Here is a 23,416-nt window from a genome sequence, read left to right as displayed (position 1 = left end):
GAACCTCTGCCAGCTGTGTCTCAACCCCGTCTCCTGCACCCACCCTGGGCCTTGGGGAGAGATACAGAGCAGCACCACTGGGTTACTCTAAAATCCTACTTAGTTTTCTGAGGACTGGGTGGATGGCTCAGCAGTGGGATCCTTGCTGCACAAGCATGAGGGACCTAAGAAGCCGGCAGTGGCGGACACACCTGTGACCATGAGCACAGGCCCGGGAGGCAAGGCCAGGCAAGCCACTCTAGGCCAGTCAGTGAGGTCTGTGTCCAATGAGACCCTGTGTGAAAACCAGAAGGAGAACAACTGCAGAAGCCACCTGCCATCTACCACCGGCCCCTACAAGCACGGGCACAGGCATGGCCACCCGTGTACACATACGCCGAACAGCAACAACAACGCTGGGCTCTATGCCTTCTGGTGCCCCCTTCTACTCGCTGTGATACCTACTGCAAGCTTGTGTCACCTTCCTCAGGTCTCTAACCTGATGCCACCACTCTTAAGCAGACCGAGAACTCCTCCCCACCTTCCCTTCCTTTCCCACCCTCACAGAACACCTGCAACACTGCCCCTGTCGGTGCCTTCTCCCCCTCCTCTCTGGAAGAGATCTATTTCCCTTCACCTGTATTCCGGATCCGCCCTCAGGCTCCCCTTGTATAAATTATCCCCGCGCCAGGTCTTCAAGTGATTTATCTCTACAGATTCTTTCCTACAAGCATTACGGTATCTGCCGTCTTCCTGGTCTCGAGTGCACATCATCTCAAACACCCACTCTTTCTCTAGCTTTTTTTGCCTTAGAGAAAACGCTGTCTGGGCGGTTAGGACTGAACTCCAAAGACAGGCAGACTGACATGTAATACTGATGTTAGTTCTTTCTACTGTGGGGCCCTGTGCCGGTTATTCACCGAGTTGTGGTTTCTCATCTGTCAAAAGGGCTGTGACAACATCTATGTTGCTGGGTAGATGAAGGAAGGTAAATGCGTTCGCACAGCCAAGTGCCTCTGGCACATGGGCAGTACTCCCACACCAGACCTCTCAGCCTCCTCTTGCAGCCACTCCCTCACTCCATCTACTCAACGCTCCACTACGACCTGCTTCCCGCAACGCACTTCTCCGAAAACGGCTTCACCAAAATCCTGTGGTTCTGTAACTAAATTCACGGGGCCTTTCCCAGTTCATTCATTTACTCATGTCGTATATTCATCCAGCAAGTTATTTACTGAAATCTACTATGTGCTAGGCTTATTGACTAGGTGCGAGGAATACAGCGGTAATCAAATCCAACAAAAATCCCTACTGTCAGGGAGACAGTCTCCTGGAGACCACTCTCTTCTTTCCAGATGATCAAACATCCCTGACAAAGCTTGAACTAAAACAGATCGAAACGAAGTTCCATCTACTTGGCCTCTGGTAGCAAAAGGTTTTAATCCCAGCACTCGGTAGGCAGAGGAAAAGTGGACCTCTGTGAATCCAAGGCCAGCTTGATCTACCTAGTGGGTTCCATGCTAGTCAGGGGTACACAGTGAGACCTTGTCTCAAAAGGAAAACAGACTCCACTGACTTAGGGGCTCTGCCCTCCTGGCTGTGCTTCTACCTCCTTGAACATGACGAGATCTGGTGCCCTCCTCTGTCTGATGCTCTCCTCTGTCATGAAGACATACATGCAATAGAGTGCTTATACACATAAATAAATAAAATTTGACCTAAGCTCCGAGGTTCCAACAGCTTTTTTTAGTCCAATTAAGTCTTTTTTGTTTGTTTTGGTTTGGTTTTTCCCAGACAGGGTTTCTCTGTGTACACTTGGCTGTCCTGGACTCACTCTGTAGACCAGGCTGGCCTCGAACTCAGAATTCTGTCTGCTTCTGCTGGGATTAAAGGTATGCACTACCACACCCGGCTCCAATTACGTCTTATAATTATAAAACTCATCATTAACTCTTAGCGTTGTGCCACTTTCCCACCCTCACTTACTGGGCCAAAACCTCAGTTCAGCCTGTTGTAGTTTCTCTCCTAGGTGACTGTAAAAACCCACCCAGGTGGTCCCTCCCACCTCCACACACTCCTCATTTCATTGCTGCCTTCTGGAGTCTCTTGGTACATGATATCTGGATCATGACAATCCCTGTGCAACACCTCCTAAGGGACCATGGATGTAGCTGGTGGACAGACTACTTGCCCGGCAACATAAAGATCATAAAGCCCAAGGCCTAGCCCCAGGGGGGAAAAAAAAAAGATCCTTTAGTCTAATAGTGCCCCATGGTTTTCAGGTGAAGCCACGAGATAGCCTTAAGGCTCTTTCTCTTTCTTGAGCTATTCAGGAATTCTCATTATAACAAAGTGAACTCTCCAGAGCCCTGCGACTGTCCTGCCTTCACCATACTTTTCTCATCACAGATTGCTTCCTGCAATTGAAACAAACTTAGCATTTCTTCCACACGTGTTTGGCTAAGAGATCGCTCTGGTTTTCCTTTTATAAACCTGTTTTGGCCACCCCCACCCTTTGCTAAGAGAGCTTCCTACACGACCATGGGGCACACATACATTTTTATAACACTTATCTTAATATAAGCTGTCTATCTCCTCACCTAGTCTGTGAGTTCCTCAACAGCAGGGACCAATCTGTGTCTTTGTATTCCCAGTGCCTGATACACGGTAGTCATTCAATAAGTGTTTGCTGAAAAAATGAATGATGCTAGAATTAAAATACGCACGTTTAATGCTACAGATGCATAATGGCTGTGCTACAGGAGTCAGGCATAAACGGTAAACAGTTAACCTAAAGATTCCTTTACACACCCAAATCTAGTATCTCTGACGTCCTAAGGCTGGGGCAAAGGTTGCTAAGAAGAGACCCAAACTTATATAAAATGCCTTTCAGACATGCCTGAAGAACTCTGGGGCCCTTCCACTTCTCCAGAAGGGAAATGTTGCTACTTTTAGGGCACCTGGAAACTACAAATCTTCTCCTTAGAGCAAAACCCATCTCTCCCTCCACCCAGCTGGAACCTCCACAAATCAAAGCATCCCATCTGCCATGCACTGGATACAAACCCTGGCAATGCAGAGAAGCTGTATGGGGTTGTGTTACAAAGTGGCATTTGGTTTGGCCTCTGGGTTGGGAACTAGGAAAGTCAAGCCACTTGAGGACACCTTCCCACTCTTTAACGCCCATAGGCTCTGGTGTTCTAAACTGTGTCAGGTCTGTCCCATGAGCACTTTGCACTGCTCCCTCTCCCACCTCTCTACAAATCACACGCTGGCTTCACCTAACCAAGACACAGGGAGCACTGACTGTGAATCAGGACAGCTCTAGGCACTGGGCAGTGCCCTGGTCCCTGCACTTGAGGAGCGCACAGGCTAGTGGGAAAGACAAACGGTTACTAAACTTGTGAAGAGCTAAGGCAGATGGCATGGCTACCTCCAGAAAGGTAAGAAGGCATCTGGCATCAGAAGAGACGCCTGCGTATGGTCTGCAACCACGACATGTACTTGCAGAAGAGGCCGTCTGTAGCATGGGTCACACACAGGTGTGACTAGGGTAGGCAGGGCTGCCCCACACAACATTTGTTTTTACTTTATGTACATAAGCATATTGCCTGCATGTATGTCTGTGTATCGTGTGCACGCCTCACACACATGGAGTTAGAAGAGGGGGTTGGGTCTCTTGGAACTGAAGTCACAGACTGTTATAAACGAGCCTTCTCTCCAGCCCCCTACTCAGTGGCAGTCTCAGAAGCTGAGTGCCCTGAGCTGGAGACCTCTCCTTGATGCTGACCTCAACCAGGCTGTCCCAAGATTCTTCGCCCTCCAGACACCACTAACCCTGACTCAGAAGGGCACTCTCCCACCCACTGAGTACTTATTCCCATTACATCTTCTGTTGTGAAAAATCAGTTAGATTTTTTTTTCTCCACACTTTAAAAATCTCATCTGTCCCTTCCAATGCCATCACTACCAGAAAAAGGGTATCTATCTCCCCACAATTCTTGATCCTGAAGGGAACCTTAGCTGACATTTTCACAGTTTCCATTAAAAACAAAACAAAGGAAAAAAACCAAAAAAACAAAAAACCACCTATTTTTTTTAAACAAAAATGAGTTCTAGTATATATTAGATTATGATGTTTTTCCATTTAGTAAAATGACTCACAGATCTTTAACTATCAATAGCGAAATCCACCATCACTATTTGTAAATATAGAATGAATTGCATTGCTGGAATATTCTTTAACTTAGGTAACTCCTATTTATGTCACTTGATGCTTCTAAACTTCAAAACCCCTTTTCTCTGCCATGATAGGGGATCCTCTCTATTAACAGTCCTGGCTGTCCTGGAACTTGCTTTATAGACCAGGCTGGCCTCAAATTCACAGAGATCTGCCTGCCTCTGCTTCCAGAGCGCTGGGACTAAAGGACTGTGCCTCCATAGCCAGCCTGCAGAACAATTTCTTAAGGGGCAGAAATACCAGGCAAAAATATGAAATTGTTGGTTATGATACTTTCAAATATTTTATTTATTTATAACTCAAACCCACAGATGGAGGCCAGTTCTCCCATTAATGTTCCCCCAGCATTAGCACATCTCAATTCTATTTCTGCTTGCTGGTTAAAAACCACAACAAGGGCTGGAGAAATGGTTCACTGTTTACAAACGAACTTGCTGCTCCTCCAGAGGATCTGAGTTCATCCCCAGCGTTCTTACGGAGTGACTCACAGCTACCTGAACTCCAGAACCAGGGCATGTGATACCCTCTTCTGGACTATGTGAGTACCATCACTCACACTCACACACACACACACACACACACACACACACACACACACACACACACAAAAGGAACATCCAAACAAGACACAAGCATACCTATAATTATAATTAGCATTTCCTCAATAATAACTAAATGTAAGCATTGTTCACAATCACTAGCCATATAGTTACTTTTATTTTTTCTTTGGTTTTTGTTTATTTGAGATGGAGATCTCAGCTGGGCATGGTGGAGCAGGCATTCAATCCCAGTACTCGGGAGGCAGAGGCAGTCGGATCACTGTGAGTTCGAGGCCAGCCTAGCCTACAAAGTGAGTCCAGGACAGCCAAGATAACATAGAGAAACCCTGTCTCAAAAAGAAAGAGAGAAAGAAAGAAAGAAAGAAAGAAAGGAAGGAAGGGAAAGAGAGAAAGAAAGAAAGGAAAAGAGAAGAGATAGAGCTCTCTGTTTCTCTGGTTTTTTGAGACAGGGTTTCTCTGTGTAACCTTGGCTGTCCTGGTTCTCATATGGGCCAGGGATAGCCTTGAACTTGCTATGTGCCATGGGTCGCTTTGAACTCTGATCTTCTTGCCTCCACCTCTCAAATCCTGGGATTACAGACATATACCACCATGCCTGGCTGGTTAATTTTCTTTTATTGCTATATGGAGCTCTTTTTTTATATTTTAATCTTGCTTCTTTTATTTATTTAACCCCAGGGCTTTGCATGATTTAGGCAAGTGCTCTCCCACTGAGGGAACTAACCTTAACTTTTGAAGATGCTGGCTTCAGACTTGGGTAATCCTCCTGCTCCAGCCTGAGTGTGGGGTTACAGATGTGAGTCACATGCCCCTCTTGGTCTTTAATCTTACAGTTTCTCTTAGTTTTCTTTTCTTTTTTCTTTTTTTTTTTCCAAGAAAGGGTTTCTCTGTGTGGCCTTGGCTGTCGTGGACTAGCTTTGTAAACCAGGCTGGCCTGGAACTCACAAAGATCCACTTGCCTCTGCCTCCTGTGCCACCATGCCTGGCTTCTTTTAGTTTTCATACAGCATATAATAGGGTTTTTTCTTTATGTTTTCCCCCATTGCTTAGAAAGGCCTAGAAGTGCATATTCCCTTTAAGGCTTTTATCTTAGAGATTTTGATCTTTAGATTTTTTTAATTTATCTGGAATTTAGTTTGGCATAAAATAGGTTTTACTTTTTCCAAAAGAACACCTAGCCTAATTATCCTTACACACTCGCTGATGGATTATCTCTTTGCTCTTGACGGGAAACAGTCTTTAGCGTATGTTAAGTCCCCACATGAACTCTTGCTGGTCTGTCTCCCTGGCAACTTTTTTTTTTCAAGACAGGGTCTCTCTGTCCTGGCTGTCCTGGAACTTGCTCTGTAAACTAGGCTGGCCTCAAACTCACAGAGATCCTCCTGCCTCTGCTTCCTGAATACTGGGATTAAAGGTGTGTGCCACCATTGCCTGGCTTTCTCTGGCAGTTTTGTTTTTGAGACAGGGTTTCTCTGTGTAGCCTTGGCTGTCCTAGACTTGCTTTGTAGACCAGGCTGGCCTTGAACTCACAGTGATCTGCCTGCCTCTGCCTCCCAAGTGCTGGGATTAAAGTTGTGCTCCACCACGCCTGGCTGTCTCTGGCAATTTTATGGTCGAAGAAAGATACAAGGTCTTCTGGCTCATTTCATCCTACACTTCCATTCCTATATGAGTGATTTCCTTTTCTCCACAACCAGCCTGTACTCCACATCACCCACCTTTGCATACCCTCTCCCCGCTCGGCTACTTCCTGTCAACACCATCGGCTCTTTTCACTTCCTCCCTCACCACAGCCCCGCTCCTTCCAGCACAATGCCACTTCCCCTGCAGCTAGCTGAGAGGAAGTGTCTTCTCTCATCCTGCAATGAGACTCTGTGCTCCTGACCCAGCTTCCTCACATCCCATGCTTGTCACCATGACTCAAGCCATCCAGCTGGGGAATCCCGAGTCTCTCCTACCACAGCACTCTCCAATTACCTAGTCACTTTGCTGTCTGCACCTTGTGCCCTGGAGTCTTGTGGCTGTCAGGTGATCTGGACGCTCAGAGGAAGAGCTAGCCCACACTCTGGCTTAGTTGTTCCTCAGTATTGTCAGTAACATGCTCCTCCTCCTCAGCCCTTAGCCATCTGAGCCATTGGGAGCTAAATTCCTCCTGAACCTGCCTGTCTTAGAAACACCTACACTCGTCTCCATCTGCTAAAATACCTCCAACTGGACACAGCCACAGTCAGACGTACAGTCAGTCAGGCTCTTGGTCAATTATTCTCTTTTCACTCCTCGGCACTTTCTTTTTTCCTCCTCTATCTTTGTGCATTGGCATAACACGTAAGTGAGGACAAATACTCACACTGCTAAATGAAGTCATCTTCAGCAGCCCACCCTCATGCGAACTTGAGACTTCCAAGCACAACATCTCTGAAATTTCCAGGCAATTGTCTGGAGAGGCCATGTCCCTGCAACCATCAGCTAGCCCACTGCAGTAACGGCTTCTCCCGCCTCTCCCTGAGGCAGTCAACTTAGCCAGTGCCAACTGTAATGCTCCTGCTTAATGGTGCTCACTAGGTAGGTGGCTTGGTGACTCTTCAGAACCTACTGACCCACCTGAGATTTGTGCACACCCACCACACTGACCTTAAGTTTCTTGAATAAGGCTCAAAGATGTCTTACCCGGGGGCCTTTACCACAGCTGTTCTCCAGGGTGGAACACCTCCCATCACCAACTCCTACTTTCCTATCTGCTTAAACAACACCTAAGAAAAGCTTCTCCAAATGCACCTGCACCACTGTCCTTACACTCGGGTCAAGTCCTCCTGCATCCTAAAATCGTCTGCATTTCCAATATCGCAGGAAAAAAATAACACTTTATTGTTATGTTTATATCCTCACTTTCAGGGACTGTAATTTTTTTTTTCATAGCTGGCCTTAAATGTACTATGTAGCTGAGGATAACCTTGAACTTGTGATGTCCCTGCCTCCACCTATTGAGTACTGGGATTGTGTGTGCCACAATGCCCACTTTACCTGGTGCTGGGGATCAAGCCCAGGGCTTTGTGCATGCTCAGCAAGCACTCTAGCACCTCAGCTACATCCCCAGACCATAACTGTAGATTATTTAGGACGAGAGCTGTTTGATTAATATGGTCTTTGAACTTAACACTGTTAACTAATTATAGCTGATTAATAAGCACTAATTGTACTAAAGATGGAAGGAAGGAGGGTGGCTAGAAATACTTCTGGGAAGTGATAAATGGAGCAGAGAAAAAACACTCATGACCTGAATGGTAGTGAAAAGAAATTAGATGTTGGAAGTTACCATTTGAAGCCACTAAGACTAAGGTATGAGCAGAGCTTAATTTTCCCTGGGGCTAACAGTTTTCCAAATGACTGAAGTTGTCTTGGCAAAGATCTTTTGGAGCGCTGTAAGGATGCCGTGAAGAGAGGAAATCTTGCTAGATAAATCTAAACGGAATCCCTACCACAGCGGTGAGCTGTGGATAACGACTGTCATTCTGTGTCCAAGTCTGAGCTGAAAACAGGAATAACACCACCCACAGAGCTGGCTGACAAAACACCAACTCTTGAGTGCCTGCCACTCAAAACACCCTCATTTCTTTGCCCTTTCCAAAGTCAGTTTTGCCACAGCAAACCCTACTGCGTGGCACTTACCCTGGGAGTGCCTGGGGGTGGGTGCCCTAGTGTGTAACAACTAATTTTCAAGGGCTTCTTCCACTCTCGTATGATGGCACATGTGGCATATAGCCTGACAATCTCCCCAACCTAGGCCTGCAGTCTCAGTTAAAGGAACACAGCCACATGTGTGTGCTCTTAGCATCTGTCCTATAAAATCCAGGCAACAGCAAGGAGACGTAAGGGGAGTGCCACGTGTCTGGTAAGCAGCTCCCCTACCTCTACCCCAAAAGCTTTACCAAAGTAACAGGCTGCTTACTGACTGCTGAGCTGATGAGCACCCCTACTTCCTGATCTTGAATATACATGCCCAAAAAAGGAACTCCAGCTACGCCTGCACCCACCCAAGCGGCACACCACTGTGAGCTGGGGAAGCATAGACAAAGTCACACAAAGGCAGAGGCAAAACCACACAGACAGATACTTGTTACAGCCAGGAACAGAAGAGAAAATCCAACGTTTCTCTAAGGCAATGTGGGCTTTTGTGACCTTGAAGCAGGTCACAAAAAATCCTGTACACATTCACACTTTTCATGTCCACATATCTAACTGGTTCTCCTGGGCTGTTCTGCTTGTCAATAGCTCCACAGTGGTGGGAGAAAGCTCCTAAGCAAATTGGTTAAATATACATACATACATACATACATACATACATACATACATACATACATTCATTCATTCATTTAGAGACAGGGTCTCACTAAGTAGCCTGGCTGGTTGGGATCTCACTATACAAATCAGGATGGCCCAGAACACACAGATATCCTCCTGCCTCTATCTTCTGAGTACTGGGATTAAGGCGTGTGCCACAATGCCTGCTTTTGATTTAAATATTTTCTTGAGGGCAAAAACCTATCACTTTAGAAATCAAATAAGCTACAACATGCCCAAGCATGAGACCATGTTACCTAAGAAGCTTACAACTCCTGTTGTAAAGATAACAAAACAGAGTCAACTGGTCAACCCCACCAACGCCCTACTTTACTCTTGTCTTGAATGAAATAGTGAGTTAAGAAAGTGGAAGGAAGGCATCCCAGGGTGTGTGTTTCTTTCTTCTCTCTCTCTCTCTCTCTCTCTCTCTCTCTCACTCTCTCCCCTCCTTATTTTTTCTCTCTTTTCTTTAATTATTTTTTCTCCTTCGGTATTTCGTTGGTGGCCAGACACAGAAATGTGTTTATCTTAAGTAATCTACCAATGGGGCTGGAAAGACGGCTCAGTGAGTAAGAGGATTGTCTGCTCTTCTAGAAGTCCTGAGTTCAATTCCCAGCAACCACATGGTGGCTCACAACACCTATACTGGGATCTGATGCCCTCTTCTGGCCTGCAGGTGTATATGCAGATAGAGCACTCTTACATTAAATAAATAAAATCTTTTTTTTTTTTTAAGTAATCTAGCATTGAGTGGCAGCTTCAACTCCACTTTATCTCAAATATCACAAGTCCTCCCCACTATTATAAAAGAGTGCGAAGACATTAACAGCCATTTCTGTTTTATTACCCCGAGAATGACTCCTCCAAGGTGCCAACAGAGAAAAAACAAAACAAATGGGGAGGGGGGCTTGAGGAAGTAGCAGCAAGTCTGGAAATTAGGAAGATGAGCAACGAATACATCCTGTTTCAGATTCCAGATCCTTCCATACACACAGACTTCAAGCACAATATCCAAAAGGCAGGGAGAGCAAGTGTCACTCAAAGAAACAAGACTCAAAGATTTCACAGACCAGACACAAGCTAATCGTGTACACACCACATAGGTTGAGCTTCCCAGGCTTAGAATTAGAATTATTGTGAAAGCATATGACCTAAGTAATAAGGTGAGGCACCCAGCCTGTTAAAGACTACAGGCAAAACTAGCCCAAGACCCTGAGAGTTCAAAATGAAACATAACAGATAAACATATACTTTCGGCTCTCACCTAAATACAGTTGATCCTAATACCTACTTCCTCTCCAAAGATTATTTTTTATCATTATTTCTCATTATGTACCACTCTATTCCCCACATACCCCCTTATAAATGGCATCATAAAATTTTTTTCCTCTTTGAAAACAATAAACTTAAAGATAACCCCATCTTCTACAAGAATAGTCATGAGCCGGACGTGGTGGCGCACGTCTTTAATCCCAGCACTCGGGAGGCAGAGGCAGGCGGATCGCTGTGAATTGGAAGCCAGCCTGGTTTACCAAGCGAGTCCAGGACAGTAAGAGCTACTACACAGAGAAACCCTGTCTCGAAAAACCAAAAGAAAGGAAGGAAGGGAGGGAGGGAGGGAGGGAGGGAGGAAAGAAAGAGTGGAGAGTTTTTTCTTTGCCTGTTTTGAGAAAAGATCACTGGTTACCCAAGATGGCCTCAAATTCGGTATGTAGCCAAAGATGACCTTAAATTCTTTTTTTGGGGGGGGGGGGGAATAGCAATGTTTTTTTAATTGAAAAATAAAATAATTCATATTACATCTCATTTGCTATCCCATCCCATGCATCCTCCCATTCCTCCCTCCCTCCCGCTTTCACCCTATTCCCCTTCCCTATGATTGTGACTGAGGGGGACTCCTCCCCCTGAATATGATGCTAGAGTATCAAGTCTCTTCTTGGTAGTCTGCTATCCTTCCTCCGAGTGCCATTGGGCCTCCCCATCAAGGGGACATGGCCAAATATGGAGCACCAGAGATCATGTGAAAGTCAGTCCCCAGTCTTCACTTAACTGTGGAGAATGTCCTGTCCCTTGGCTAGCTCTGGGTAGGGGTTTGATGATGACTGCATGTATTGTCCTTGGTTGGTGCCTTAGATCGAGCAGAACCCTTGGGCCCAGATCCGCCCATCACAGTGTTCTTCTTGTAGGTTTCTAGGACCCTCTGGATCCATCTATTTCCCTATCCCCTATATTTTTCTCACCTAGAGTCTCAATAGGATGTCCTCACCTCTATCCCACTTTCCTGGTAAGTGAAGACTTTCATGGGACACTGCCCCTTGGGCTAAGGTCCAGTTATAAGTGAGTATATACCATGTGAGTCTCTCTGCTTCTGGGTTAGCTCACTCATTATGATCATTTCTAGTTCAATCCATTTGTCCACAAAAAAAATATGGAACGCTTCATGAATTTGCGTGCCATCCTTGCGCAGGGGCCATTATAATCTTTTCTGTATTGTTCCAATTTCAGTATATGTGCTGCCAAAGCGAGCACGACCATAAATTCTTGATCCTCCTGACTCTACCTCCCAAGTGTATGTGTCATCAAACCCAGAGCACACTGCACTCTACCGACTGCGCAGCACCCCCCCCCACAACCCCCTCACCCCTAGAGTGGAGAGCTCTAGCCATTTCTCCTTCCCAGCCCAGCTGCCTGACCCTAGCTGTTTCCCACCTCTATTTCCAAGATGAACTCTGCATTCCGGATTCTGCGGTGAAAGTAGTCTGGGTTGGGACTACAAGGTGGGCCCCTGCTCTTCTCCAGCTTTCTCTAAATTTTTGTGCAATGTAACAAGCGGCGTCAAGTTCTCGCTCCTTGATCTCTCATGATGGACTGACTACTTTCTCCGATGGCTAGCCAAAACAAAGCCTTCGGTCACAGCGACGAGAATACTGAAGAACGAACCTTATGTCCATCTTAGACCAAACAGCTCTTTACCACCACAGAGCTAACAAACACGCTAACCCCACCACGTTAACAGGCGCAGTTAGGGGGGAAAAATGGCCCAAAGAGGAACTTTAGAAGATTCAGACTACGGTGCGACTTACTAAGAGTCACCAGTTCACTACCCGAGGATGAGGGAATGAAATACCGATACTGGTTGCAGTAGAACCAGACATCTTACTTTCATTCTAGAATAAAAGGGCTTGAGAAGGGGCAAGCTGGCTCTACTTAGCATCTACAGTACCCAGGTCGGATGTGGTCAGGCATTCCAACTCTTTTTACTGCCCACATGCACTGGTCGGTCCATCACAGTACCAGGCTACACTTTAAGTCTGATCCTTACCCCCATGGACCTCTCTCTGCTCAAGTTGCCTCCACCTAGGTCCCTGGAAGCACTCTGCCCTCCGCTCTATGATTTCTCTCACATTTACCAAATTATGTGTCAGATCTACGCTGGGCTCCCCTATGCAGCCCTGGTCACTGCCTCACAAGGACCCAGTACCCCTCAAGCATGACCTAAAGGATCATCTTAAATGTCTATTGGCAATATATTTCCAATATTTTGACACCCTGATTGAACTGCGGTCCTACAGCAGGCATAAAAAAAAAAAAAAAAAAAGAAAGAAAGAAAGAATTAAAGAAAGAAGAGAGAAGAAAACGAAAACCTAAATAAAGCTCAGGAGGATTCAAGATAAACTGAGAGCCCAGAAGTCAGATTAATAAAGAGGTGAATGAAAAGGGGGCTAGGCAGGGAGGTGAGTGGCGGGGCTGGGCAGAAGCCAAGGGGAGGGTATCTGGGTGCTGGGCCGGGGCTGACCCACGGAAGGCGGCTCCTTCGGAGGACAGAACCCGGCAGTGACTCACTTGAGAAGCTGGGTCGGGGCCAAGAGCCGGAACCGAAGAGCAGGTTACGGTAGCGTCGAAAGGCCTCATCGAGGACGACGCAGCCGGCCTGAGCGGCCGAACTGGCATGGTAGCGGAACTGGAAGTTGTTGGGGTACAGGGTGTAGCGCCGGTTGTAGGTTTGGATGTACTGGGGCCAGGGCCACACCGCTGTGGCCGAGCAAGCCAACGCCGCCGCCAGCAGCAGCGAAACCCAGAGCCTGCAACCTGCCATGGCGCACCGGCAAGCTCCTTCCCAGCAGGCTGAACCCACGTGAGACCCTAGTCAGGTGGGCGGCGCCCGCGTGACAATCATAGGGTCACGTGAGCGCGCCGGACGCTGGGCTTAACCTCTGCGAGCTGTTTCAACTGATTCGGCAGCGCCTGCTGGGTGGTGATGGAGCGTTCTCCGCCCCCGCGGGAGTGTCAGTAACCTAAATTGGAGACAGCCTGAAATGAAGATTGGACTTGCTCGGAGGAACCTAATGACCCTAACCAGCAGGAAATTGCTAAAAAAAGAGCTCTGCCCTCTCTCCCCCACTAACCTTTCTTTCTCTCTTATCTAGTCTTGGGGTCCTGGAAGTGATTGCGGTGGAGAAGGGAGAAAGAGATATAAGTAACCCCAATAAAATAAAATAGATTGAAAAAAAATACTAGCTACAGACATAGGTGTTGCTTGTGTGTAAACCAGTTGACAACACTGGATGTCATTCCTCCTTAGGTACTGTCTACCTCTTCACCCCGCACCCCCCCCCCCCCCCCCCCCCCCCCCCGCCTCCACCTCATCCCTGCCCCCAATAGGTTCTGGGGATGCACTTAAATCTCATGCTTGTGAGGCACATTACCACCTGAGCCCTGCTTTCTTAATCCCTCCATTGACTAAACCCCAAATTTCACCACCAGCATATTCTCTCTCTCTCTCTCTCTCTCTCTCTCTCTCTCTCTCTCTCTCTCTCTCTCTGTGTGTGTGTGTGTGTGTCTCTGTCTCTCCCCCCCTCCCCCCACCCCACCCCTCTCACCTGGAGAGATGGGGTAGGGAGAAGATTTCCAGAGCCATTGTCAAAAGAGCCAAGTTCACAATCACATCCACAGGATTGGTAGTTGAGAGAATTCAAATAAAAATCAAAGGTAAGAACACTAGGTCAAAACAGGGTTGAAGACTGAGGCAGTGCCAAGGCACTTTGTTACACCTCACTTGAAAGAGTCACAGACTGAATGAACTACACTCAAAGGAAAAAATGAAAATCACTAAGCAAAGTGCCTGGGCATGGTGGCACATGCCTGTAATCCCAGCAGAGGCAGGCGGATCTCTGTGAGTTTGAGGCCAGCCTGGTCTACAGAGTAAGTTTCAGGACAGCCAGGGCTACATGGAGATACCCTGCCTCAAACAAACAAATACTAAGCAAAGTTCTTGAGACAATAGTCCATTCATAATGGACTTTTTTTTTCCTTGGGGGGCGGTTTTCGAAACAGGATTTCTCTGTGTAGCCTTGGCTCTCCTGGACTCGCTTTGTAGACCAGGCTGGCCTCAAACTCACAACGATCCGCCTGCCTCTGCCCCCCGCCCCCCAATGCTGGGTTTAAAGGCGTGGGCCACCACGCCCAGCCATGCTAAAGTATTTTAAAGAACAAAACAACTGAGGCTTGAGAGATGACTCTTGGCTCATACTGGACTTTTCAATGACCCTCTAACTAGTTCATCAGGTAATCAGAAAATTCATGAAGTGTAATAAGTTTTTTTTTAACGTAATGCAAAAACATTCAGACTCTAACATAGAGATAGTAGTGAAATCTGAATGAATAAACATTCACAGCCTACGATGACTGCCAAGAAACAGACTCCAGTCCTCAACAAGAGCATACACCCTCAGTCCCAACAACTGTTACTGAAGTGAAGACAGACAAATGGACAGGAAACTGGCTGGGTGTCGTAGTGGACATCTTTAATCCCAGAACTTTGGCAGAAAAAGCAGAAGGATTATTTCTTTTGAGACAGGGAATCTCTGTGTAATAACCCTGGCTGTCCTGGACTCTCTTTGTAGACCAGGCTGACCTCGAACTTACCGAGATCTGCTTGCCTCTGCCTCCCGAGTGCTGGGATTAAAGGTGTGCCCCACCACTGCACTCAGGTTAAGCAGAGGGATCTTTGATAGATTGAGGACAGCAAGAACAACAAAAGAAACTACCAAAACCAAACCAAACAAACAAAATAAAACCCAAATAAAACAGACACACAAAATGAGCATGTGTGCTGCCTAGTTTGGTGTCAATCTAACACAATCCAGAGTCTTAGGAGAAGAGAGATCCGCAATGGAGAGAGAGAAAAAAAATCTCCAGAAGATCAGGCTGCAGGCAAGTCTCTGGGAGCATCCTTTTAATTAGGGGGGTTGATGGGGGAGATTCCAGCCCATTTGTCTGTAATACCACTCTTGGGCTGGTGGTCCTGGGGCTGTAAGGAAGCAGGCTGAAGCCCAGTGCACCAACACAGGCCTGTAATCCCAGCACTCAGAGAGGCAGAGGCAGGTGGATCTCTGTGAGTTGGAGGCCAGCCTGGGGGCGGGAACAGGCTGAGTAAGCCAGTGAGCAGCACTCCTCCAGGGTCTCTGCATCAGCTCTCGCCTCCCAGGTTCCTGCTCTGTCTTCCTTCGGTTATGGACTATGAAGAGGAAACCCTTCCCACCCTAACTGGCTTCTGCTGGTGGTGTTTATTTCACCCTAAGACAGCAGGGAGCCGCAATAGTATAGGTGCTGGTTAAGGAATCCGAAATGGGAGTCTTAGCCAGGCATGAGAAGACATCTCTCTTTGACCCTCAAGTAGGTGGCAATGTGCAGTGGGAAGTGAAAGGTGTGTGGAAAGGCTACCCCAGAGGGCCTACAAGTAAGGACAGGGCCACCTTGGCTAACTCCCATAAACCCTGTGTTCCACGTGCATCACCATTCACTCTCTGTGCCTTGCACAAGCTACCCTATCTTATCACGTTAGGAGCCAGTCCAAAGGTCACATCCCTTGTAAAAAGACTTGCTCGGTCATAATCGGGCCTTCCGTGTTCTCTGTTTCTACAATGATTACTCTATTTTTTTTTTTTTTTGAGGTAAAAAATCTGGATGTGTTGTCAGATCGTAAATTCCACCTTTGACCTCATTTCAGAGCTATAGGTATAAAAATTAATCAATTTAACCAGCTGCCTTTAATAAGGAAACAATAGAGAAAAATAACCAAATAGTAAACACTATATATTACATATGTCAGTATTAATCATTTATCATGAAATTGCTGGCAATGTTGGGCCTCTGAGACAGCTCAGCAGGCAAAGGCATTTGCTTTGTGGTCTGATAATCTAAGTCCATTCAGGGTCCCAGGACCCACACAGACTCACAGAAGCTGCTCTCTGAACTTCACATGTATCTGGTGGCATGTGCACACATGTACACACGTGCATGTGCGCGCGCGCGCGCGCACACACACACACACACACACACACACTTAATTTTTTTTATTTCAATTCAGATTCCACCAGGCAGGCGTTTACCTCCTGAGTGGAAGAACACTGTGGACTTGAGAATTCTAAGTATGAAGGATCTTAACAAACTTGAAAGAAAAAGAGGATCCAAAGAGGGCTGGAAGTAGGAGAAATGCCACCAGATGGAGACTGGGCCAAATGGAAACACTGGCTGGGAAGGAAACAAAGCAAGATGTTTTACTTTGAACTAGGCCATCAAGGCATTTTTATTTTCACCCAAAGAAGTCATGTATCAAAGATGTCAAAGTTTAATCTTTCAGGTAGAATACTGATGATAGCTATTTAAGACACTGTAGATATGGAAAAAATCTATATTTATCAACAAATTGATAGAAATTGTAGTCTTTTCCTCACACTAGACAAATCTCTCATATACTTAATTGTATTCCCAATCCCTAAATATGTGGGTTCTTCTTTCCCCCCATCATCTACACATCCTTTAGAACTTAGCCCAGGAGTCATGGAAGGCCTTGTGCTCACAAGACACTCAGGGAGCCTGGAATGTTAAACACATCCAGGATTGTCCCTTCAAAGGAAGGGATGCATATAGCCTGTTATCTGCCAGAAGACTGAGATCAGATAGTACTCTGTGCTATCTGTGTGGCTGAGACCACACACTGGATCCTCCCAGGGACCCTTATGCGAGCTTGTTTTTCTTTTCTTTTTTTCTTTTTTCTTTTTTGAGACAGGGTTTCTCTGTGTAGTCTTGGCTATCCTAGACTCGCTTTGTAGACCAAGCTGGCCTCGAACTTACAGAGATTCGCCTGCCTCTGCATCCTGAGTCCTGGGATTAAAGGTGCACGCCACCATGCCCAGCCACGTCTGACCTTTACATGAGCTTCTTTTTCTCCCATGGGCTTTACAGAGAGTTTTGATGTAGTCACGTCTGATCTGTATTTAATTTACATTGTTCCTCAAGGAGATTTATGAGTGCTTTGTTGTGCACACGAAGTTGAGTTAATTATCACCAGGAAAGTTTTCACCAAACTGTGCTGTGCTTAAGTATGCCTAAAATAAACCACTGGAGGCAGACTCCTCAAGTTTGACCTAGTAAATCATGTTGAACCTTCTTGCCTCTCTGCTGGTCATAGGAATTGTTCTCTCTCTCTCTCTCTCTCTCTCTCTCTCTCTCTCTCTCTCTCTCTCTCTCTCTCTCTCTCTCTCTCCCTCCCTCCCTCCCCAGCAGATTAGCAAGTACACTGTGGTGATAGAATAAACGATGAAATTATGACCCAATACATTCTTGGGGTGGCAGGGCTTAAGGAGGCTAGCATCCTGGCTAATACCCTCCAAGGAAGCATAGCCGTTTCCCGTGTGTGCTATGAGGGGAAGACCTGTGTGAAGCACCGCCTCCTCCCCATTACTTCCACATGGCTCATTGTAGTCCCTTGGCTTGTTCGTGTCCCCATCAGGACCACATGATGAATGAGACCATTGTGTCCTTACTGCCTAAGCCAGGATCTGCTGGCGTGGAGTGTCCAGCTAGTACTTGTCCAGCAAATGCATGAAGGAAGCCCTTGTGTTGTTAGATTGCCAAGCCCAGCCTGACTCAGTGTGTAGAGAAGAGGGCAGCCCGTGGAAAGACACAACGGTCAAGAAGAAACAACGGCGTGTTCACTCAAGGATCCAAGGTCCTAGAACAGCCTGGCACATGAGCAGACATTTCATGAGTGTGTGTGTGTGTGTGAGTAATATGGACAAACCAAGCATAGGTCTATGGAGAGTCTCGGGTGGCGTCAGAGGACTGCAGTATGTGGCTGGAAATAAACAATGCATAAAGCAGGATGAAAAATAAGACCGAGGTGGAGAATTATTGAGTCACACAGATATATATGTGTTAGTTACTTGTCTTGATGTTGTGATAACCCACCTGACAAAAACAGTTTAGGAGCCAGGCAGTGGTGGTGCACATCTTTAATCCCAGCACTCAAGATGTTGAGGCAGGCAGATCTCTGAGTTGGAGGCCATCCTGGTCTACGGAGTGAGTTCCAGGACAATAAGGTCTCAAAACAAAACACCCAACAAAAAAAAAAGCAACTTAGGAAGCAGGGGTCTATTTTGACTTGAGGGTATTGTCCACCATACAAGGGAAAGCACACAGCAGCAGCAGCAGCGACATGAGGTGGCCAGTCACATGTGTCCACAACCAGGAAGATGAAAAGGATAAACAGCAATGCTCAGCTTGTTTTCTTCTCTTCCTTCTGTCTAGGACTCTCAGGCTTATGTTGAGAGTGGGTGTGGCAGTTTGAATGAGAATAGCCCAATAGGATCATATATTTGAGTGCTTGGTCACCAGAGAGTGGAAGTGGATGAATGGATTACAAGAATTTGGAGGTGTGGCCTGGCTGGAGGAAGTGTGCCCCTGGGGGTGGGCTTTGAGGTTTAAATGCCCATGCGGGCGGGTGGGGGGTGTGAGGGGGTATTGGGGGGATAGAGGTTTGGGGGGATGGGGCTAGGGGTGGGGGGTAGGGGGAGACCCAGTCTGTCCCTGTCTCTGTCTTTCTGTCTCTCTTCTCTCTCCTCTCTCCTCCCTCCCTGCTGCCTGAGGATCGGCTATAGCTCTCAGCTAAGGCTCTAGCCCCATGTCTGCCACCATGCTCCCTGTCACAATGATTAATGAGTTAAACCTCTGAAAGTGTAAGCAAACCCCCAGGTAAATGCTTTCTTTTGTAAGAGTTGCTGTGGTCATGGTGTCTCTTTATAGAAATAGAACAAAGAATAAGAGAGTGGCTTTTTTTTTTTTTTCCATTTCAGTTAAACTGGAAATGCCCTCATGGGCAGGCCTGGAAGTGTGTCTCCTAAGTGGTTCAAAATCTCACAAGGTTTACAATCAAAATTAATCATGAGGGTGGAGGCGGGCAGTGGTGGCGCATGCTTTAATCCCAGCACTAGGCTACAGAGTGAGTCTAATCCCAGCCAAGGCTACACAGAGGAACCTTGTCTTGAAAAAAAAAAAAAAAGAGGCAGAGGCAGGCAGATCACTGTGAGTTTGAGGCCAGCCTGGTCTACAAAGTGAGTCCAGGACAGCCAAGGCTACACAAAGAGACCCTGTCTCAAAAAACAAAACAAAAAAATCATGAGGCTGGAAGGGTTGTGGTTCAGGATTTTTCTGTTGGTGTTTTGTTTTGTTTGAGATAGTATTTATCTTTGTAGCTCTGGCTGTCCTGGAACTAGCGCTGTAGACCAGGCTGGCCTTGAAATCACAGAGATTCACCTGCCTCTCACTCCTAAATGCTGGGATTAAAAGTGGTTCAGGACTTTAATGCCAGCACTGGGGGAGGCAGAGGAGGAGCTCTATGATCTGGAAACCAGCCTGGCCTATGACGAATAACCATAATGTTATCTTATTTTTTTCTCATAAATGCAAAACTGACTCTGAGAAATAAAATAACTTGACTAAGCCTTGATAGACTGAATGAGGTCAGAAATGAAAATAAGGAGGAAAGCAAGAAAAGATCTTTGCATGATCTAATTTTATTATTCATGTAGCCAAGGTTGGCCTCCAAAACACTATGTAGCTGAGGGTGACCTTGAACTTCTGTGACATGCACCACAACATACAGTTTATATGCTTCTAGGGATCAAATCTGTTAAGTGTGCTGCCTTCCGAACTCTTTTTTTTTTTTTTCCCAAGACATGGTCTCTCTGTGTAGCCCTGGGTGTCCTGGACTCGCTGTGTAGACCAGGCTGGCCTCAAACTCACAGTGATCTGCCTGCCTCTGCCTCCCGAGTGCTGAGATTAAAGGCGTGCACCACCACACCTGGCTTCCCGGCTCATTTTAACATTTAACTCATTGCACAATTGTCTGAGTTGTCTTTTTCTAGATTATATATCTGATTGAGTCATTTTCCTCCACTAGAATGTTTTTTTTTTTGAGACAGAGTCTATCTATGTGGCCCAGGCCAACACAGTGCCTGTGGTCCTACTATCTCTGCCTTTTGAGTAGCTAGAATTACACACATTTGTCCCCATGCTTGGCTCAGGCTCCAGAATTATTTATTTTGTTTTGATTTGTCTTTCAAGACAAGGCTTCATCGTGTGTAGCTTTGGCTGGCCTGGAACTCACTCTGTAGACCAGGCCAGCCTCGAACTCACAGAGCTACACCTGCCTCTGCCTCTGGAGTGCTGGAAGCCACCAACCACCCTGCCAGAATTCTTTTGTTGTTGTTAATGTGTATAAATGTTTACCCTGCATATATCTAAGTGCATTGTGTGCATGCTTGGTGACCACAGAGGAGAGACGAGGCCACCAGACTGTAGTTAGGGACACAGTAAGCCACAATGTGCCTGCTGGAAACAGAACCCATGTGCTTTGCAAGAATATCAAGTGTTCTTATCCGCTGAGCCGTTTCTCCAGCCCTTCAGTCTCCAGAACTTTTACTGGCTATATAATACTGTCAGAACAAACTCCAACGTTACAGTCAAGTGTCCTAGCTTGTGTCCTATTGCTGTGAAAAACACTGAGAACAAAAGCAACCTGAGGAGGAAAAAGACTTATTTTGCTAAGCTTCCATCACAGGCCATCACTGAGGGACTTCAGGACAGAGCTGGAGGCAGGAACCGATGCAGAGACCATGAAGGAATATTGCCCACTGCTATGGTTCTTGTGGCTGGCTCCGCCTGCTTTGTTTTTATTTCTATAACCAGGACCACATGCCTAGGGATGGAACTGTCCACAGTGGACTGGGTCCTCTCACACACAGGCCAAGCTGATAGAATCATTTTCCTAACTGACTTTCTCTCTTCCCAGATGTCCCTAGCTGTGTAAAGTTGACAAAAACAAACAACCCCCCAAAAACAGCAAACACCTGGCCGCTGTCATTTCTCTTCCTTCTGCCCCTCTATCAATTTCTGATCCATTTTCCTCTTTGCTCACAGGCTGCCTCAGCTTCCCTGTGACCTCTGTTCTCTTGTGACCTCCGTGTTGCCCAAAATGCATGATGGTACCCTCCCTCTGACAAACCCTGATTTTCTAGCTTCGGGAACATCTGCTCCCTGATTGGTACCTGGAGACCCCGATGTTCCACCCCACCCCACCCCCAACCCCCCCACCCCACCCCCAACACCACCACCACCCCCGCAAAGGTGAGGCAAATCAGCAGTCATCCCCCCAGACAGGTCAAGTACCTTTGCTGTAACCCATAGTCTATCTCTACACTGTATCTCTCCCCACTGCTAATCAGACATAACAATTATCTAGATAAATTGTTTAGTCCCTGCACCATGCACCAAGAAGCACATGGCTATGTCTTAACCATCCTCACACACTCACAACATAGTCCATAGTACTTTGCATCAAGTTAGGGGGCTTTTGTTTGTTTATGTTTTTTGAGCCAGAGTTTCTCTGTGTAGCCCTGGCTGACCTGGACTCACTTTGTGGACCAGGCTGGCCTCGAACTCATAGAGATCCACCTGCCTCTGCCTCCTGAGTGCTGGGATTACAGGCGTGTGCTACCATGCAGGGGCCATGTTAATCACTGTGTCATTCCAATTTTAATATATGTGCTGCCGAAGTAAGCGCTTGTTTGCTTTTTTTTTTTTTTATTTGTTTGTTTATTTTGAGACAGGGTCTCACTATGTAGCCTTGGCTGACCTGGACTGGCCAGGAACCCACAGAGTTCTGCTGCCTAGCCAGTGCTGGGACTAAAGGTGTGCATAACCACACCTGGCTTGTTTTGTCTTCTGAGACAGAATGTTCATTGTTGGTTGGTATACAGCTCAGTCTTCTGAATGCTGGGTGACAGGCCTGGGGTGTGTGTGTGTGTGTGTGTGTGTGTGTGTGTGTGTGTGTGTCTTGCTGGATTTCTGAGGCAGTGTAAATAGGCGGAAGGCAGAAGAGCCTAAGTCTGACCTTCAACAGATAGGACAGCGTTTATTAGTGCTCACAGTGAGGGAAACTGAGGGATCTGCTAAGAGGAGAGCTGGCCAAGATCCCTTATAGAGGCGACACAGGAGCTTGGGAGTGAGGAAATTGTTGCAACTGTAGGGAGTGACGTGTTTCTCCTCCCTGAAATTGTTTGCCCACAGCAAGACAGACTACCTTGGAAGGCAGGCTGTCTCAACAGACGTTCCTTCCTTCCTGTATAGACCAAAAACAGTTGAACAAGGCACTTAATCTGTGTGTGTGTGTGTGTGTGTGTGTGTGTGAGAGAGAGAGAGAGAGAGAACATGTGTGTGGGTGTGCATGAATGTAGGAGTCAGAAGAAAATGTCCAGAATCATCCCTGGTTTCCCTTCCACTGTATTCTGTTGAAACAGGGTCCCTTAGTCAAATGCAGAATCAATATGCTAGCCTTGCTAGCCAGCTTGCTCTCGGGATCTCTTGTTTCAACCTTCTGAGGCTGGGATTACAGGTGAACCACAATAACTACCCATCACTTCCATGGTTTCTGGGGATCTGCACTCTGTTCCTCGGGCTTGCTCAGTGGGCATTTAACTGCTCAGTCTAGATGTTGACACTTTTTTGGGGGCGGGGTCTTTGAGACAAGGTTCTCTGTGTGGCCCTGGCTGTGCTGGACTCACTTTGTAGACAAGGCTGGCCTCCAACTCACAGAGATCCACCTGCCTTAGCCAGGTGTGTGCCATCACACCTGGCTTAGATGTTGACACTTTTGACAATCAACAAACGTAACTGGAATAGCGACCCCTTTTGCAGATATCCAAAGGTGCTTGGAGTCTTCTAAGAGTCATCTTGGAGGTTTGCCCTGGCAGCTGGATTCTGTAGACGTAGAAGCACTGGGCACCCTCAGGCAGCAAAGATCGTGCTGAACTGTTTGAAAACATTATTTTCTCGGTAGAGAAATGAGAAGCTAGTTGTCTTCTTTGAATCACTAGTCATTCCTCCTGGCTGTTCAGACGGATCCCCAAATAAGGATATGATTTACAAGCGCGTGGCAATGTATTTAAAGACGGGTTAT

The 23,416-nt window shown here is 46.7% G+C and overlaps 1 protein-coding gene and 1 non-coding gene across 3 annotated transcripts in view; both read right to left on the bottom strand.

Moving 5' to 3' along the window:
- The window catches only part of Hexa (hexosaminidase subunit alpha), a 28,039-nt gene extending 14,770 nt beyond the window's left edge, over nucleotides 1–13,269 (bottom strand). The window contains exon 1 of one of the 2 annotated variants that reach the window (XM_051156584.1): nucleotides 12,961–13,269. In XM_051156584.1, the coding sequence (XP_051012541.1) occupies nucleotides 12,961–13,213 (253 nt within the window). In that variant the 5' untranslated portion in view covers nucleotides 13,214–13,269. The remainder of the gene's footprint in view (nucleotides 1–12,960) is intronic. The other variant, XM_051156583.1, reaches the window with a different exon arrangement.
- LOC127198853 (U6 spliceosomal RNA) lies at nucleotides 11,540–11,646 on the bottom strand. The gene has a single exon (XR_007831889.1). It is a non-coding gene; the product is annotated as a U6 spliceosomal RNA (small nuclear RNA).
- Nucleotides 13,270–23,416: the final 10,147 nt, after the last annotated feature.

This window comes from Acomys russatus, chromosome 14 (genome assembly GCF_903995435.1).
Source record: "Acomys russatus chromosome 14, mAcoRus1.1, whole genome shotgun sequence".
NCBI classification, from domain to species: Eukaryota; Metazoa; Chordata; class Mammalia; order Rodentia; family Muridae; genus Acomys; species Acomys russatus.
This window is presented reverse-complemented; position numbering and strand designations above follow the sequence as displayed.